At 37.2% G+C, this 19,654-nt stretch overlaps 1 protein-coding gene and 1 pseudogene across 3 annotated transcripts in view; both read right to left on the minus strand.

Moving 5' to 3' along the window:
* The window catches only part of RPS6KA5 (ribosomal protein S6 kinase A5), a 68,586-nt gene that overhangs the window by 20,931 nt on the left and 28,001 nt on the right, over window positions 1–19,654 (minus strand). For 2 of the 3 annotated variants that reach the window (XM_041471903.1, XM_041471902.1), the window contains exons 6-7: window positions 9,753–9,836; window positions 5,758–5,861 (exon numbers count right to left, since the gene is read on the minus strand). In XM_041471903.1, the coding sequence (XP_041327837.1) occupies window positions 5,758–5,861; window positions 9,753–9,836 (188 nt within the window). Of the gene's footprint in view, window positions 1–5,757; window positions 5,862–9,752; window positions 9,837–10,513; window positions 10,642–19,654 lie in introns of all 3 variants that reach the window. The other variant, XM_041471904.1, reaches the window with a different exon arrangement.
* On the minus strand, window positions 7,235–7,766 carry LOC121355995 (annotated as a pseudogene).

Consider the following 19,654-nt stretch of genomic DNA (forward strand, 5'->3'; position numbering starts at 1 on the left):
CCATGTTCCATTACAAGGAGATTCACATAAGTTGCCAGTGGCTTTAATTCAAAAATACTTCTGAGGTTGACTGATACTGGAAAACACTGATGATGCTCTGGATTGGTTCACAGAACCGTATTACAGAGGTAATGAAGACCAAAGCAACCTTCTTTAGAAGTTCCAGGAACCACATAAAATTATCTTGGAATTGAAGTATGTGAAGCTGCAATCACATTAATTAGGATGGAAATCAAGCTGTCAGAAAAGAAAGACCAGATTGGATCAACATGTGAGAGAGCAGAAATTTGTGAAGCAGCTTGATCAAGTGAAGAGAGTCTGGTTTCACTAGTTCAGCATTACTGAAGCGCTGTACTGAAGGTTACTCAAGGCTCTAACAGTAGCCCATACAGTGTTCAGAGGAAGGAAGCTTCATGTATCAAAATCCTTTTTGGGATGTGTGTGCTCCTGTAAAGAAGCTATGGTCTTTAGCATTAATAACCCTTTCCTTTTCTCAATCACCATCATCCTTAATACTCTTCATGTTTATGGGGCTGTCCACATTGGTTATGGCAGTGATCCAGTAACAGTGACAGACAAAAGCAGGAAGAATTAAGTATCCCAAGTGGCAATTGGGAAAACTGAAGGAATACTCTGCTGTATTTATTGCTTTTCCTGGCCTGCAATCTGAGATTACCCTGCTAATGAGAGAACTCTGGCTGTACTGAACACTCAGACAAACCACACCTTGCACATGTCAAAAAGTTTAACACTTTGCATGAATCATTTCCATCTTATCCTTCTCTATGGCAGACTGTGCAGAACTAGGAGCAGCCCCACTGGTATTGTTTTTCAGGAACATGGGCTCTGATGACTTTTCCCCACAAAAACTACAGACCAAGAATACATATGATAATGCAAAGGACACACGAATGGATGATAAGGAAGAAAAGGGGATGCCCAACCTAATTCTACAGTGCCTTGAGAATTGTGTGTCTTATGATGACAGTCGATTTCCTGACCCTCTGCTTTATGCCCAAAAATGGGTGCTGTATCTTTAAAGTAGGGGTCAGGGTGGGGGGTTGAACCTTAGGCTCCTTGGCAGATTTTTTTCAAAGCCTCACTCCCCAGGTGACCAGGGTGCCAAGGGGGTGTGGTTTTTTGGTTGGCTAGCTTGATTTTTTTGTTAGCCCAAGCAGGAAGTTTTTTTTCCTTTTCTTGGCCTTGCAGGAGCTGCAGCAGCAATCCTTTGGCAACTTTTCCGAGGTAAACTGGACAGTTTGTTTAATTCTGAGACAAGAGAAAAAGGGACCTGTGAGACAGGAGTTGGTCAGGACCAGCAGGAGTAGAGGGGCTGCATTGCCTTGGCCCCATGCCTCAGAAAAGCTGAGCTGGTGAGAGAAAGCACACCAGCCCCACCTGCTTCATCTGCTGTGAACAAGGGACCAACAGCACAGAGTCAGGTTCTCACCTATTTGCCCAAAATGCTGTTTGAATCTCCTTTCAGTTTTCTGGGGTTTTTCCCCTGAGAGAGGAGCCACTATCTTCTACCTACCATGTGGTGAGCTGGTGGGTTTTTGGTTTTGTTTTTTCTTTGCTTTCCCTGGCATTCTGGGTTTTTGCTCCATTGCATGGGGGAGAGGGGATAAGGCCTGACAGTTTAATCTCTAGCATTTATTTACCTTTTTCCTGTGCCTTGTGGGCATTCTGTTTGTCAATTAACCATTGGAAAAGGCTTTTTTGCTTTTATCCACCAGTAATCTTTTCCTACTGGTGGAAGGGGATTGTTGAAACTCTTTTTAGGGGATGCTACTCATTCCAAAGTATTTTCTCCTAAACTTGTCTCTAAACTGAGACATTGTGTTATAAGCACCATCAAAAACATACATATACATCTGGATGTACAGGGAATAAGAGAAAGCAACTCCAAGCTGTAACCCTGTTAAAGGGCAAATGTACAAGACTTCCAAAGCAGAGTTTTTACCCTCATACTTGAGAATGACCCTGTCACCTCTTGTTCTGAGCTGAACTCTCTTATTCTTTTGTTCCATCTTGGAGCAGTCAGGTACATATGCACACCCCTGGTTCTACACAGGTCAGAAACTGTGCTACAATACCTAAAACTTGCCTTAAACCATCTGCTTTAATGAATGGCTGAACAGATCTATAGGTAGACTCACTCACGCACTCTGATGTGCATCTAAACATAAAAATGCTGTATATTATAGATAGGCAGCTAAAAGCCCTAGGACAAAATACCTAGAAGAAATCATGCAAATTAGAAGTTGGATTTAATGACTGTTCCATCCTTTAAAAGATCTAGCAATCACTAGAGTAAGTCACTGATTTAAGAAGGAAATCAATAAAGAAGGGCATCCCAGTACACAGCTGTTATGCATCTTCCCAACAGCTCTGTGAAGAAAAGGTTTCTTGCAGGATCATAGATGAAGTATCTCCACAGCATCTAACAGACTGTCAGATTTCAGCTGTCCTCCATGAAGTTTAAATAAAGTCTAACCAATTATGTCAAATAAAGACCACTGGCTGCTACCAGAGTTAGTATGCTAATATGGCATCATATGCTTCTATAGATTATTTTATAGATGCATATATGCATTTTTTTAAAAGTTTCTATCTATTCATAACCCTAAAGCTGGTAAGACTTTTTAAACTGCTGCACAGTTGCAAACTAGTACTCAAAAACCTTCCTGCTCATTTTATATCCTATACATGACAGGGCCCTCAAAAGTCAGACCCCTAAAATGGATTTGTCAGTCTTTCAATTCAGCACTACAAATTACTCGTAGTCAAAGTGAAAATACTGGCTATGCAGTCGGTCCCAGCCTTGCCTATGCTTTTGCAGGATGGCTCTTATCCCTGGTTCTGCAGCAATAAAAGATCAGAATTCTCAAAAATGAAAGGAAAATCTGGAAACAAGGGAAAAGAAAGGGGAGAGGGCACACTAGAAAACGAGAGATATTGGAGTAGTTATGCGACTTTTTTTTATTTAATTGAGTTTAATAACCCATACACAAAGCATGTGAACGAGCTTTCAGAGACAGTGATAAAAGGCAACATTTGCACTTACTTAACTTGCATTTTCCATGAAAGAGGTCTACAGTGTTGCCAAAAAGATTATGATAGAAGAACAACATCACTTCTCACCAGAAAGAGAAAAAAAAATAGAAACTACACACTGTTTCCAACACAAGAATAGACCTCTCCCTTGGAGAGATATTTTAGAACAAAGTTTCATTCTCAAATTTAACACCAGACAACCATTATGCCACACAAGGGAGTAAAATTATCTAAAAATATCTAAGATTACTTCCTACCTAGGTAAAATAAAAGAAGGACCTGGATCCATTTAAAAGATGACTTTTTTTTCCCCTAAACTCAGAAAAATAAAACCCTGCCTTCAACAGCTTGTGAGCAAGTGAAAAAACTGCATTCTCTAAGTCTGCTGCAATTGGCAAGTTTAAGCACATTAAGTTAACCCATGTAATTTCTGGTTAGAACAACCTTGCTATTAAGAAAGAAGTTTGTACCAACTCATATCTCTGTGCCAGTAATTTCATTATCAGGGCAACTGTCACTCTTTTGTTTCTGTTTGCCTGCTCTATGCTACCCTCAGGAAAAGCTCCTGTTCTCCCAAAGGCAGCAGTCACCATTCCCCAGAAGGTTCCACACGACTCGGCGCAGCAGCCAGGGCAGCAGCAATGCTCTCCTATGTTCTTAAAAGGATCCTAACATTCATGACATAATCTTCAGACACATAACACTGAAACGATCCAACAAAGAAATTGCTATCTGTGGGAAGGATTTAGAAACCACTGGGTCTTATGAGTATAGGAGTAACACAAGAGAGATGAAATCTAATCTGAAATGCAATCATATAACTGGGAGTAAGAAGATTTCAGCTATATATAGCTGGGAGGAAGAACTACAAACCAGAGAGTCATCAGTTGAAAGTAACAGAAGAAGGAAAGGAATCAGATCTATCAGACCAGCACTGGCATCAACAAGAGGAATCCAAGAAAAAGGAAGAAGTATTTTTTTGTTCAGATGGTAAATTATTCCTTCCATTAACCAAGATCTTCTTGAAACATTAACAAGAATAAATTGTCCATATGTAAGAAAGAACAACAGAAGCTAAGTTAAGAAAAGGCTTTTTCAGGAAACAGGAAGACTGGGGAACATCTTCAATATAGGAAACTGTAAGAATTTAACTTCTAAATTTATCAAAATAAAAACTGAAATACCATAGGACTGCTGTCTATAAAATGCACAGCATTAACATCCACCACAATATAAACAGACTGAACAGCAACACAGTAAACTTGCCACAACTAAAGAAAGTTATTGGCTGTCAGAGCACAAATGTTAACAACCTTGTTGTTCAAATTATCAGAAATATTATCTTAAAAAAGCACCGAAGGGCCTACCAAAAGAATGTCAAGTCCTGTGGAATACAGAACTAAAAAGTTTCCCATTTTTTGGGAAACAAGATCTGTAAAGTTCAGTTCAAAGTTCTTTCTAAAAAAAAATAAAATAATAATTGTTACTCCTTCAGAGTCCCATCTAGTAAATCTCGGGAATCAAAATTACCAAATTCAGCCATGGCATAAGTAACCAGTCAACCAAACCTCTAACCTTAAATAGGGCAGAAAGAAATAACTGAATTTTCTAACTGCAATATTACAACCAAGCAGGTGAAGTCCTGATTTTTCTTTCATTAACAGACTCTCTCTCTCGTATGTTTTCCTGTTTGCTGTGGTAGAGAAGTAAAAACCAATAAACAGGCGTTAATATCCCAAGAAATTGCCTGAACTTATAAGTAAAATAAATTCTCTAAACAACAGTATATTCCACCATCCATTACAACCTTAAATATCAAGTGATTTCAGGTGAGGGTCAGAACCAAGACAATACCTTCCAACAGAAGCAAGACTATTCTTAGTTTGGGGACTGGACTTACAAGCTCATTTTGACACCAGTTAGTAATTTGAGCAATATAAGACCTCAACTTCCTGCTCCGAAAGAAATCCAGTAAAAGGAAATTTTTGTTTTGGGGGAGATTTCAGTAATGTGTTTTGGAGAAGCTTATTGCTTTGTCTTTTAAAAATGCTCCAGTGCTTTTACACAGGTACTGAAAACAAACCTTTAAAGTGTGGAGATTACTGAATGTAACAAAAAGTTTATATGTAAAAGATAAGAATGGGATAGTTTATTTCATTTCTGTAAGTATCATATTCATTTCTTCTCAGATATGCAAATGGGCTAGACAAAATCTTTGTTTCATGCTATACACTAATAAAATAAACATTATTTGTAAGAAAAAGGTGGGAGTAGGGTACATTCTGGCACTTTAAATCTTTAGTCTGACAACAACCTAGCAAGAGCTGATAAAAAAGTATCTCTAGCTAAAGATATCTCTAATGTATTAAGATTTGGAATGTGATAATTCTATTTACATATACTTTGGTATTTCATTTGAGTTCCTTTTCAACAGTAAACATGCAACAGAGCTTAGTATCTACAAGGCTGTGGCTCCACTGTAGTTTAAACAAAACAGGCCTTTTGTGAAGTCAGTTCTACTAGCTAATAAAAGCTATCTACTATCCAATATCATTCTATTGAACAGAACTGGAGCACATAAAATGTTACCATGGCAGCACTTTCTTCCTAAATTTTAAATTAACAAACTCTCACAAAACATATTATGGCATAAGGATCATCTGTTAGCAAGCACATATACTTCACTGCTTTGAATCTTACCTAGAAATCTCTGCTTGGGAATTCTTCTCTCCGTCGACTGTAAATGGTGATGCTCCAGTTAATAATTCATACATAAGAACACCAACACTCCACCAATCAACAGCCTACAGAACAACAGTAATTATGTATGTTATGATACACTGAAGTAAAATTGTTAACAAAAGAAGGAATAGAACAATCCACATAGAAAACAACTAGCATAGGAAGAACCTACCTATATACAAATACAAAGGCAGAATGGGATACAATGAAACATAAACAACTGTGGTACTGACTGAAGGTATTTTCTGTGATAAATTAATTTTAATCTGAAATCTCTCCATTTAGCTTCTTCAACTAATTTCTAAAGTTGAACTTTTTCTACAGACTACTAAATTTCCTTTTTTCTTTCCCAACAGAATTAATTTTGATTTTTACCATTGTGATGTGGTATGAATTCTAATACACACTCAAAATAACAGAGGAACCTAAGGCTTGCTAAGAAGTAGTGGAACTTGAAGTTTTATGAGCTTGAGAACAAAATTAAGGAATGTTCAAAAAGCAGAATTTAAGATCACAGCCCGCAGTTAATCCAGGTATCTGAAAATGCTATGAAACCATAGAACAGTTTGGATTGGAAAGGACCTAAAATACCATCTTGTTCCAACCCCCTGCCATGGAGGACAAGGACACCTTTCACTAGATAAGGTTGCTCAGAGCCCCATTCCACCTGGCCTTGGACATTTCCAGGTACAGAGCATTTACAACTTCTCTGGGCAACCTGTTCCAGTACCTCATCAGCCTCACAGTAAAGAATTTCATCCTAACACCTAATCTAAATCTCTCCTCTTTTAGTTTAAAGCCATTCCCCCTTGTCCTGTCACTACATGCCCTTGTGAAAAGTCTGTCTCCATCTTCTTGTAGGCTCCCTTCAGGTACTGGAAAGTCACAGTGAGGCCTCCTCCCGGCTGAACTCCATTCTCTCAGCCTTTCCTCACAGAAGAGGTGCCCCATCCCTCTAATCACCTTGGTGCCCCCTCTCCTTCAGACTTGTTCCAACAGGTCCCTGTCCTTCCTGTGCTGGGACCCCAGAGCTGGATGCAGCACTCCAGTGGGGTCTCAACAGAGCAGAATGGAAGGGCAGAATCCCCTCCCTCACCCCACTGCCCACATTGCTTTGGATGCAGCCCAGGACACATTGGCTCTGGGCTGTGAGTGCCCATGGCTGGATCATGTCCAGCCTCTCATCCACCAGCACCCCCAAGTCCTTCTCAGCAGGGCTGCCCTGACCTGTTCATGCCCACCCTGTGTTGACACTGGGGTTTGCCCTGACCCAGGTACAGCACCTTGCACTTGGTCTTCTTAAAACTCATGAGATGAGTTTGCATGCCCAGTTCTTGAACTTACCCAGATCCCTCTGGATGGCATCCCATCCTTCAGTTTTCGGTTGTTGTTGTTAATAACACCAATACCAACAACAACAACAACTTTTTAATGTTTAAATATTTGGATCACTAGTTGTCTATTTAAGTTCTTGAAATTTTTCACTTATGTAGTATCTGCTTCTGTCAGATACTCCAAACCTGACAGATTTTCAAGGAATCTGCTTAAAAGCACAGTTCCTTCCTTTTATTAGATCTATGACATTTCCAACCTTGAACACAAATTCAGCCAGTTCATGTTTCACCTGTTAGCTGTTTCACACAGGCAAAGCTTTCAGGAAAACCAAGTCTCCAACATCCTACTGCTGCAATAGATCATGGGTAGAACAGTGTTTTGCTTGTTAAAGAACTTTAGTAAGGATCTAGCACAAGCCTTGTTATGCCCACTTTGAGTGTTTACTGCATTTGGGTTCCTGTTACTTTGCCTGCTATCCATTTTGCACGGACAGCTCCACACGGCACAAGCACTGTTCAGTTATGGCCATCCAGTGCCACGGCTGCACCTCAGGGGCCTTAGAGAGATGGACTGTGGTAACACATGGGATACTTGGCTTCCCATATACTAATCATATTATTCATACCTCCCATAACTTCCAAAATACTTTTTTCTTTCTAAAGGAAGTATGCTACTATGAATAATAAAGGAAGCAGTTTAGTCCTTTCAACAAAACTAATTACAGGTGTTTGAACTTCTCAGGTTTACAGCCATGAAATCTGAAAATCAATGAAACTTCTGCTTTACTTATGTTGGCAATATTAACACAATACAGGAAGACAACTAGTGAAATCCCAACAACTTGTCCACATATTTTACTTAGATTTGCTTCAAAATACACAGAATCTGATGTCTCATATATTCACCCAAGAGTATCTAGAAGAACTACCTGATGAAGTCTCTGTACTGTTACTAATTATCTCTGCAAATAAATAATCCTCAGAGAAAATACCAAAGAATTTCTTCTTGGCATGTGTTTTTCCAAAAGAAAAGGAGGATCTGCAGAATCAGAAATCCAACTTTAAAAAAATAAATACTAAAATACTAGAGCAAGTCCTTAAGACAAACACTGCAATCATCTAGAAGAGATTATAGATGATAAATATTGACTAATGAGAGCACAGCATACTAAAGCAATCTTGTTTTCTCTTTTTGTAAGGTCTTTGAGTTGTTAGATAGGCACTAAGTATGAAATACATTAAAAATCTTCTAAAATTACCATACATGACATTGTCAATGGTAAGGTAGTGAGCATGTGGTGTAAACAACTTACATAACATACATAACTGCAAAATCTCCCCATTGATCAACTAACAGTCCCTATCAAACTGAAAAGTTACTCCTTATAGAATACTGTATGACTCTGCATGACATCTGATGAAAATATCAGACAGAACCAAAGAGCACAGAGATTCCTCTTTAAGTTAGCGATAAGGCTGAATTTTTAAGCTCTGAGAATCCAGAATCATAATTCAAGGTGACTGAGAAATTGGAAGGATGCTCTGGAGGTGGCATGACTAAACTAAGAGAGTGCAGGAAAGAGCTTCAATTCGTACGTTTTTTAAATTCCATTTTTAATAGCAACTGGGAAAGCAGTACAGTAGAAAAAGATGAAGAGGTTATAGTGGAATTCAAGGTAGGTGTGAGACAATGACTAAGTGAAAAGAAAAAGCACACACTATTTTATGTGTAGTAGAATAATCAGGGAGGTCATTCTGCTCTACTTCAAACTGCCATAACCCAGCTATACCCACTACAGTGCTCCCTAACTGAAGGTAAACTCAGACCAAAAGAGACACAGAATGCATAGAGAAGGAAAAGAAAGAACTTTCTCAGGTAAAAGTCAGACTCTTCCAGTTCTTACACAGGCTGCTATAAAAGGAACCACAATCAACTACATTCCATGATCCACAACAAAGACAATTCAACTCAGTCTACAGCAAAAAAATTACACAGATCAAATAGTCTCCAAAACTTCCAATTATAGTGAGCAATCAGAATAAGTTACCTAGGAGTACTGCAGAATTATTTTGGAGAGTAGGGTTTTTTGCTTATTTCAAAAATCATCTGTTAATTATTGTTGTCTTGATCATTTCTATCACTGACACTTTATAGTGCAATAAAACTTGAGTCACAAGTCAAACAATTTTACAATATGAGAACGCTTATAACATTAATGACCTATCCCATACCTCAATAAAGATAACTGATTTCTAGGATGTCCAGTTTAAAATGTATATCAGAATTAGCCACAAACCATTTTCTACTCTGAGCTAGTTTTTTATGCAAAGGCAAATAAGTGCTAACTAAGTTTATTGTTCCACAACATATTTAGAACAAATTTTGAACAGAACACAAATAAGCCTCAATACCTTTATAAATATGCCTTTTACTTCAGATCAGAAGAGGAAAATACATCAATATACAACTGAAGACACAAGAAACAATGTATCTTAGGACAACCTTAAAGAACACATACTTAAATAAGATAACATGTCATATTTTAAAAAAACCCCTCAAGATGAGCAATATGTTGACTGAAGAATTAGTTTATTTTCAGTAATAAACTTAGAACATACCTTATCATGTCCTGTGTCTCCCCCTCTAACAATATCTGGAGCCATATATTCTATTGTTCCACAGAAGGAATATGCTCTCTCATTCTAGGAAAAAAAGAATTACATCAAACAATTATATTATACAAATAATACGGGACAGGTATGGCTAACAGTTCCGAGACGCTGGCAGCAATTCTTCTCCAAATAGCTCAGAACTGCTAACTAAATAATATTCCATCATACGTAGTGACATATCACATAATGCTACAGAATATTTAGTCTTCTATGAAAAAATAAAATGTCATAAGTTCGTGTTGCAGTCTAAGATAAGCACACAAAAATTAATCTACTAATATTTAGAAAAACTCTCCCATAAGCCTAAATGATCTATATATTTCAGAACTTCGCAAGATTCCCCAGTTAACACAGACATACATTTTGAAGGCTGCAATACCAATACTCTAGATAACAAATGAAACTTTTCATTAAAAAGGGAATTACTTGTAAGATGTACAATTTGACTAAATTGGATATAAGATCCTTTGAGTTCCCCATATTTAGGAATCCATTATGACCTCTAGAAAAGTTGTTTTCTTTCGCAACAAACACATATATAAGAAACAACATTATCTCAAGAAGAGACTTGGAGAGGGACAAGACAGAGAAGGGGAAAGGCAGACAGTGTTGTAAATTTAATTTTATTCTACACACTGAATTATTCTCTTGTTCAAAACTAAGCTGCTTTCACAGGCATGTATAATTGTTCCCTGGTAGCGATTTACCTTTGAGGTCAACATGAGGTCATGCTGTACCTTGCTAATGACGAAAGCACATGTGTTTGGGCCATGCAACATTGTTCCTCCCTTATCCTTCATGCTTCTAGCATTTTGGGGAGAGATCCTGATAGGTCCTTTAAAGAAGAGTGTTCAAAAAAGCAAATATTTCAAAAGTCAGGTTTTACATTTGTAGATTCAGGTTTGGAGTTTAAAACAGGTGCTATATAAGAGACTACACTAATGAGAAGAAGCTTCAAAAAGTAGAAATAGTGCTCTGTGCTACCCTAAGGCATAAAAATTAAACAGTCCAGCAGCATATTATTAAACTGTATTTCTTAAAATACATATACTGTGACTGGTTTTTTGGGGTAAAATTCTGAGTTCAGAATAGTTAAAAGGCCTGATTTTGTTTAAATGTTAACTTGAAATATTAACTTCTGAGACAAAACCATATAATAATGAGCTTTTCATGATTCCACTTTCTTTTGACACAACTATTGTTTCTCTTTGATAATCTTTTCTAGAACCTGCTATATTAAAGAAATATAGTGTGATAGAAAGTACAAACAAAGAAAAATGTCAGAAACTCCTAGCCCTCCATCAGAGAATCTAAACCTTCAATCTCTAGTCTTTTTTCCTTCAGCTGGGAGGGTAGGAGGGAGAGAGGGATGAAAAAGGGTGAAAAGGAAAAGGAAGGGGAGTGGAAAACACAGAAACTGCTCTTCACTTGCTACCTCTCCAAAGAGTAAAGATAATGCAGCCAAAGTCAGATATCAAGACAACTGTCTGAAAGCAAAGCACTCTGACTTCAGCTACAGATTGACACAGACTTGCCTTCATAAGATGCTGTAGAATGTTCTGACTTCAAAACAGCTGAAGTAATAAAATCCAGATACTTCTTTGTTAGAAACCTTTGCTTATGCTGTGGTTTATTAAGTTACAAGCTTCACCAATTACATCTAGCTGTTACTTAAAAAACACAGGTTTCAGAGTACGAAGTTTCATTAGGAATACTTAGGTAAATTTGTCACTGTTAAATATGCCTCTTCCAGCAAGTCACAAATAGTTTCTGCTGTTATGCACTACATGTGGGTTTAAAACCATTTTCAAAGAAGGTTATCTCCAATAACAGTTTTATTTTCTGTTATTTTCTGGTCTCCTGGGTACGTGAGAGACATGGATATAGTGGAGAGCGTCCAGCAAAGAACCATAAATATGATTAAGGGAACCTGTGAGAAAAGGCTGATAAGGCTGGGACTGTTTCACCTAAAGAGGTGAACCTGACAGTTCAGGGAGATCGCATCAATGTACAAAAATGCCTGAAGCAAGCATGCAAAAAAAGAGGGAGCAGGGCTCTTTTCAGCGGTGCCCAGTGACAGGATCAGAGGAGGAAACACTTTTTTACTGTGAGGGTGACTGAGCACATGCACAGGCTTGCCATCAAGGTTGTGGAGTATCCCTCCTTGGAGATATTCAAAAGGCTTCTTGTGGGCAACCAGCCCTAGGTGACTGTATTTGTACAAAGTGTTGGGCAAGATGACATTCAGCAATCCCTTCCACTCTGTGATTCTGTCACAAAATGCCAACATAAGCTGTATTTCAACATTCATTTAGAAACCCCCTTATTTTGTACCCTCTCCAAATTTACATTTCATTTAACTGTATAACATAAATCCAAACTCCAAAAGCCACATTATTAACACTTCTATGTTATGAGATGTAAGACAAGAAAGGATGTTCTTAAAAAAAAAACTGAACTTGAATTAGCTACAGGTGAATGCTCACTGAACATGCACATCTTGCAAATACTTAAGCTTAACAGTTTTTTTGTCTTTGAAACTACCTGAAAATGTAGGAAGCATTTCTCCTCAAAGACAGAGAGGTCTTATGCTTTCAGAGTTATCTAATGATCTCCTTCAACAAATAAAAAAAAGCACATTCACAGCAACAAAAAAAGCAAAAGGATCAAACTCCATTTTGCTGCAGAGACTAGTCAACATTCATCACATCTACAGGAAAGACCTGACTGATAGAGAAACAGTCACTACTGCCATAGAAGGACGTGTCTTTAGAGCATACATCCTAGCCCACAATAATACAAATTCAGTTTCATGTTTTTTACAACATATACAAGGGTAGCTCTGGCAGATATTAAGTCTTGCAACTGCTCAAAGTCGCCTTTCTTCCTTTGTTAAAGGTACTTCAAATTCCAGGCTGCATCAATTAGACCCTCTCTGGGCTCTATCAGTAGTATTTCGAATAGCACCCATTAGAAATGAAAAGAGATACCAAAATTTCTAGAATACAGAAATCAGTATCATCATTGCTCCTATTTTGTACAGGTGTGAGTGTAAGTAATCAGAATCCTGAAAGTCATAACTTACAGCTTCGCTACAAGCATAAATAGTGAAAACTTTCCCAGGACACCAATGTCAGGGCCCTGAGCTTATCAACAGGCTCCATAACCTCTTTCACTAATCTTAGGAGTTAAGGCATCTCTGCTTAAGACCAATTCTGACAAAATGCAGCTGAGTAACCTGTGCAGAAGCTTGTCGAGGGCCTCCTCCACTTTGAGCTGGGAGCTGCAGTTCAGGCTCATGCTCCTGCACCAGCTGTGCTGTAGGTATGTCTGTACTTGACTGGGTATCTCGCTGATACTGATCCATCAAATTCAAATCCTGACTTGTCCTCAAGCCTCTCTCCTCACAACAAACTTTTCTGATAACCACTGGACTGTTGCCCAAGCCTCTTTTTCTGGCACTAGAGACTCTCTGATCTTCTTGCATCACTGGTCAGTGAGAACATAGATCCATACTTGCTGCGGTCATCCTTAGCTCACACTAATGCAGGGAGCAGTCTCCCATTTCCCCATCCCCCTGCTGCTTTCAGACAAACTAGCCCAGATCCACAGTTCCTCCAGGAACAGCTTAGAGGACCGAAGAATTTAGTAGTTATAGAGTTCAGCGGTATCACACAGAATATCTCATATATTAGCTAGCAACAAACTGGCTGCAAACTACTGATAAAGTATTAGAGTTCCCTTGGTAAGCTTAAAAAGAAAACCAGGACCATAGGATCAATCAAAAGCACGCTATCGTAACTGAAAATTTACTTGTAATATGTAAAGGCCACATAGCAGAGGTTGCTCTAACAAGCTGCCCTGCTGAATAGATTTTGCATTTCAGGAAAATCACAAGTAAAGACTGAAAAGCCTAAATTCTTGGCAGAAATAGGACCTGTACATTCAGCAAGCCTTAGGGGTCATCCTATCATAGATATTTACCTCAAAAATAAAAAGGCACCAAGGAAAATACCCATTTCCATAGAAATTATACCTCTGACATCCTTTGCTGTCGTTTTAATAACCCAGAATAACATTAATTACAATCTTAATTTAGGACGACATAGGAAAATTGACAGAAAGACCTGTCACAGTTCAAAGATGTGATATAGGTTTAAAATGGGAGGAAAAAATCTTGCTTTAACAAGGTCCTTGCTATACTGACTGGTTTCTTCTTTTTATTCACTTTTTTAAAGTTTCAATTATTTTGGGAAAATTATTGGTGATAATATCCAGACTTGACACTGAATAATTAAGCTGTCCATACCAGAAAGTATAAGTTCAACCAAAAGGTCTCTCAGCTGAAGAGGTCTCTGTAGCTGTAGACTTCTATTCACAACCAAACTATGACCTTTGCAGGAGACAAATGAGGAATAACAAAGACAGGCAAAAAAAAGTTCAGTGGTACACTAGTTAGATTGCTCTGCTGCATATGACAAAATCACAATGAAGACTGTAATATAAAAAAGAAAGTTTAGACTAGAGCAAGAACAGTTGTAATAGGGCAGATCAAGGTCCCCTAGCTTGCAATGTCATCATATGAAGAATTTTTTTAAAAGGATAGGATCATGTGAAATTAACTGAATATCCTATTCTAGTGGCTCTTCCAATGTGAAGCAGCCAGCTAAATCAAAATACCATATTGGTTACTATGCCTCTTGCCATAGCTAGACTAATGATTTCTGCTTCCAAAACACACATGGAACAATGCTACTGAATTTTTCAAGCAAGAATGAGATTTGCCTGCCAGCAGATGCCATCAGAACAGGCAATTAAAGGGGACAGCAAGGGCAGCTAAACGTTGAACTGCGTTAAGCAAGAAATCTGTGACCTCTACCTCTGTGACCCCAGAACAAAGCCAGTGGAAGGCCTCGGATCTAATGTCAAGTGCAGATTCAAGAACCCTTTTCACAGACTTTTACAATACCTGCGTTTGCTTTCATGGTGCAATGGAAGCAATTGCAAATTGCAATTCTACACGCCATTATTTAAACCAGTTCCTGATAATGGATTTTAAAGCAAACAACTAAGAGTAAAGAAAACAAAAGTTTCATTTCTGCAGACAAAAAAAAAATAAATCCAGAAACAACGTATTATTGTCTGGGAAGAATACAAGTATGTACTCTCTAAAACACTGTCTTTTTGAGAAGAGAGAGGCAGTAGTACCAAGAAAGAACAGCATACAACACAAAACATGAAAAACTCATATTTCTTCAAAAATAAGCAAAATTATAAGGCATGGATGACTACTAATTCTGGGAAGAATTCTGCTAGCTGTTATTACAAGCCTTCAACAGTTATCATTTCCTTCATCAAAAGAAAAAATATAGAACATGTCACATATTTATAGTTTCAGAGAGATCCAGAGATAAAAGGTAAAGAAGTAGGAGTGGACAATTCTGCTCAAATGCAATCCATCTGGTTCTAAATTAATTTACATTTGGTTGTGAATCTCTGGTCACTTAAGTTTTTCACCTGGCTGACCAAGTTTCATGGAAGCAAGGTATTCACAGTTATTCAAAAGAAGAAAAATCTGTGAGAAGAACGGATTAATGACAATGGGAGCATTTGCCCTCAAAGTTACTTGTTTTCCCTTCGAAATCAGAATTTTTCTGAGCTGTCTAGCAACCTAATATCCAACAGAAGATTGGATAATAGACTACTTAACACAGATTGGTGTTTCTCCTCAAAACAGCATTTTTAAAAATTGCATATTAAAACAGGAAAAGAGCGTCTTTAAACCAGTCATTGTAAGAAATTATGATCTGTCTTGCAAAAAATCTTAAACAGCACTTCAATATTTTGACATCAAAATCTGGAGAGAAACTATTTTATGATCTGGTCTTCTGCATTACTGGTCCATGCTGGAAAAGCACAATCTCCTTTGTGATAAGCACTGAAAAGGGAAACCTCTTGAGCAAAGGTTCACACAGTCAACTGATCACTGATGACCTGGTTTTGCAATTAAATTAGTCCAGCTCAGTGATGTGCCTTTAGAGTGTTTGGTATGTTCTTAATATTCAATTTCAGGACAGTTAAAACTGAGCCAACTGAAGTACATCAAACAAAGCAAAAAAAGTTTTTGCCATTGTTTCATTTCTTTTTCCAAAACTAATTATCCAGACAGGTCTATAAGAGATGTTAACTTCTGTGGACTAATTTCACTATTCAGTTTACTCTGACTTCTTTCTCTTTGAAGAAATGTAAATCTACTTCTCATAATTGTTTGTTATGTCTACATCACTGAACAATCCTTTAATTAAAACACAAGCATATGTAGCAAGTCATCTGAAGTATAGATAATTTTACTCATTTTTGCAAGAGAATGCTCAAGGTTGGAGGATGCACTGTCTAAATGCAATGATAAGACATTATCACTTTAATTGGACAATTACAAAGGGTCTTTTAAAGTTAAATGCATAGCTAATCTACTAGGTCACTCACGTTAGATGACTGTTCCTAAAGCACTAAATGAGTCAAGTTGTAGTCACTTCCTTCTGTTCTGGACTACCTTTAAACTGCACTAAGAATGTGTACAAATCTCTTCCCAGTTTACCTACCAAAACCCCTAGTGGACTAGCCTCCATTTAATCACTTTTCCTCCAACAGAATGTGCTTTAAAATATTTTAAAAATACATACCACTTTTCTTTCCAGAACAGAATGTTCACTCTATTATCAAATAAATGAAAACTAATAATTCAACAGTGAAAAGCATTTGAGCTATATCTAAATTTCCAGCTCTCATCAAGAGACTTTCAGATGAAGAAACAACAATGTATAGGAACTATTCATTCTACACATCAGATAGAAGTACACAGACATCCACCCAACTGTCTTAGGCTTCAATTCAATCATCCCTCATACTGAATACCCATTTTTATATTATTTATTACTAAGGCATTTGGATGCTCACAGACACACTGTGTGAAGACTGGCAACATTCAATATTTACTATCTAATTTTTTAAACTTCATTAAGCAAACACAAAAGGTTCAGAAAAAAACTTAAGCTAATGCAGAAGATGTGTACCAATGCAGAAGAACTGAGCACTTCGCTACACTCTGGAAGAAAGTGTACTTTATTGGATTTAATTAAGAAGAAAAATATTAATTATTATGCATGATCAAACAGACCATTTTTACAGTAATTCAATGCATGTGTTCATATTATTTTGCTTAAGAAAAAGATCTCCATGTATAGTAAAACAAGATTTTTTTGTCTAGTTATAGAACTAAAGGCAATATGAGGGGAAAGAAGGATTTTTAAAAATGAAGTAGCACTTTAGCAATACACATCAAAATTAAGACCAGACCTGATGACTAGGTTAAACTGACATTGACCAAATCAAAACAAGTCCAGTGTAGAAGTGGAGCTATTAATGAGTTAAAAAGATATAAGCTACAAGTCCACAAGATAACACACAAGAAGTATGATGGAAAAAGACCCCAAAACAGTAACTTAGGAGTTCTTGGGTTTTTAAAGATAAATGTATTACAAGACTTGAGAAAAAAACCAAAAAAAAAACCAAAAAACCAACCAAACAAAAAAATCCCACTGAAGTGATTTCACTTGTGCAATGAACAAAATAGTACGGCAGAAGTTTCAATTTCCACCAATTCTCTGTGTCCCCAATAACAACTTATATTAGTGTCATTGGCAAATGTACTTTGAAACCCAGTTACACAAACACTAGACTGAGATGCATGAAAACATCAGGACAAAATTGTCTTTTTTACCCCAATTTTGTTTGCAATTCAGTTGGGATGTAAAAATCATTTACACTAGCCTTAAATTCACCATGGAGTTAAGAATACAAATACCATAAAAAGCAATACTGAATCTCTTTCAATCTCTTAATCTCATACCTAATCCCATTATTTGGTCAGGCTAGTAAAACTGGAGGTCTTCATGAGCTTTTAAATAAAGTTTGCATCAAAAGTACTTTCATACTTAAATACCTTGTGATATTGACCTACCCTATGTGAAAATTCCTTTTTATTGAACTACTTTATTCCAGTCAGGTTATTTCTTCTTCTTGCATGTAAGTAAAAGCATATTGCTTCATTTTAAAGAAAACAAAGGCAACACCACTGTTGATTCAGTTGTAAAAGAGAAATTTCATGTTTTAGCAAAGCAATACCATAAAATACTTTAAAGCTCTTAAAGCTGCACTGCTTTAACTTGGATGTTTAATTCATGCATGCTATTTTCACCTCATAATTAGAACAGAGAGAATACTTGACAATGCACTCTTCACACATGCTTCAGTAGCTGCATGGCAGAAATCAACAGGTTTCTGTTTTCCTACAAGTCACAGGCATTTGCTTCCTTTCACTCAAGCAGTGCTTAAGGAAAAGCAGCTTCCCACCTCTTCACTGTAGAACAGTCAATCTGCTGTAATTATTGTAGTCCTGTTTGATTCATTACATGCCCAGGTACATGGAAATCTTTAACAGTCATCAGATTACAGCAGAGATAATGAAAATACTGAATCATTATGTTTTCTAGCAAGCATCACTAACTACAAAACTACCCAAAATTCATAAATACATGGTGAAGTATTTCTCCCTAATAAGAACTTTAAATATAGTACATATCTCTACTATGATAATTTTTATCCTTTTTGAATAACCTAAATAAAACTTGTTTCAGACAATCACTCCAAAGAGAGGGTTACTAGAATAAATTCCACTTGCTTAAGAACGCATTTCTAATGGGAAAACTCTTGCAAGAAGCAGGTGGACCACGAAAGACACATCAAGAAAGGGAGAGAAATGAAAGTACACTGCTCTGACTAAATTGCAAATACTACACCTTTATCTGACTTACACAGTTGTGCAATTTTATTTAAAAGTGTTACCCTAGTGAGCAGGAAAACACTATACAGGCAAATTCTACCTGCTGTAAGTACATTGGTTCAGAAGTGTAGGTATCTATTGTAAACAATTTTTAGTGCTCTAGTAGTAGCTTCATTATCTACAAAAAATAAGACAAATATGAAATGTCAATTTCTATGTGTAAATAGGTCATTTTAATAATGTTTAAATTCAGCAGCTAAATTACAATAGCACACATGAAAACTTAAGCCAAATGCAGACCATTTCTTAGATTTTGAAAGCAAACAACACAGTCGCAATTACTTTTCTTCTTAAAAGAAACATGAAAAACTGTTGAGATTTTTTACAGGGAAGACAAATATAAAATGTGAAAGAGAATAAAAGAAAAAATATAGTTAAATGAACACATTTATAAGGTATATACTGAAAACAGAACGGATTAGAGTCAGAAGAGCCAACATTAAATTTCCAAGGAGCAAGATGGCTTTATTTAATGACTGGAGAAAGAAGAATCCAATTCAGAATGTGGATAAAGCAAACAGATATCTCAGATGCCTATCCAAGTCCTCCCCTTTCCTTGCACTGCTTGTAAATGATGTGCCAAAGGTGAGCACAGATGAGATGTGCTTCTTAAAAAAAACCTGGTTTGAGACTTTAAGGTTCTGATTCATTATAACATTCTTAACACAGTGAAGATTTAGGCTTCATTCAGCTTTGGATCACAGGCTGGGGTACTGTTCCTTTTCTCACCCCTCAGGGCAGTAATGCCAGTACTTGGCTTTATCTCTTGTGCCTAGCACAGTTCTCACAGCTCTAACAGGTCCCACTCTCCCTAGCCACACCTTTCACTATCATTCCTTCCTGATGGAAACTGCATCTCCCTGCACTTACTCTCTGCCACTGGTGTGGCAATCTGCTGCTAATCCCTTCTCACACCAGTGGAATCTCCCCTTGGTTTCATGCTGTA

This window comes from Pyrgilauda ruficollis, unplaced genomic scaffold (genome assembly GCF_017590135.1).
Source record: "Pyrgilauda ruficollis isolate IOZ18807 unplaced genomic scaffold, ASM1759013v1 scaffold28, whole genome shotgun sequence".
Taxonomy (NCBI): domain Eukaryota; kingdom Metazoa; phylum Chordata; class Aves; order Passeriformes; family Passeridae; genus Pyrgilauda; species Pyrgilauda ruficollis.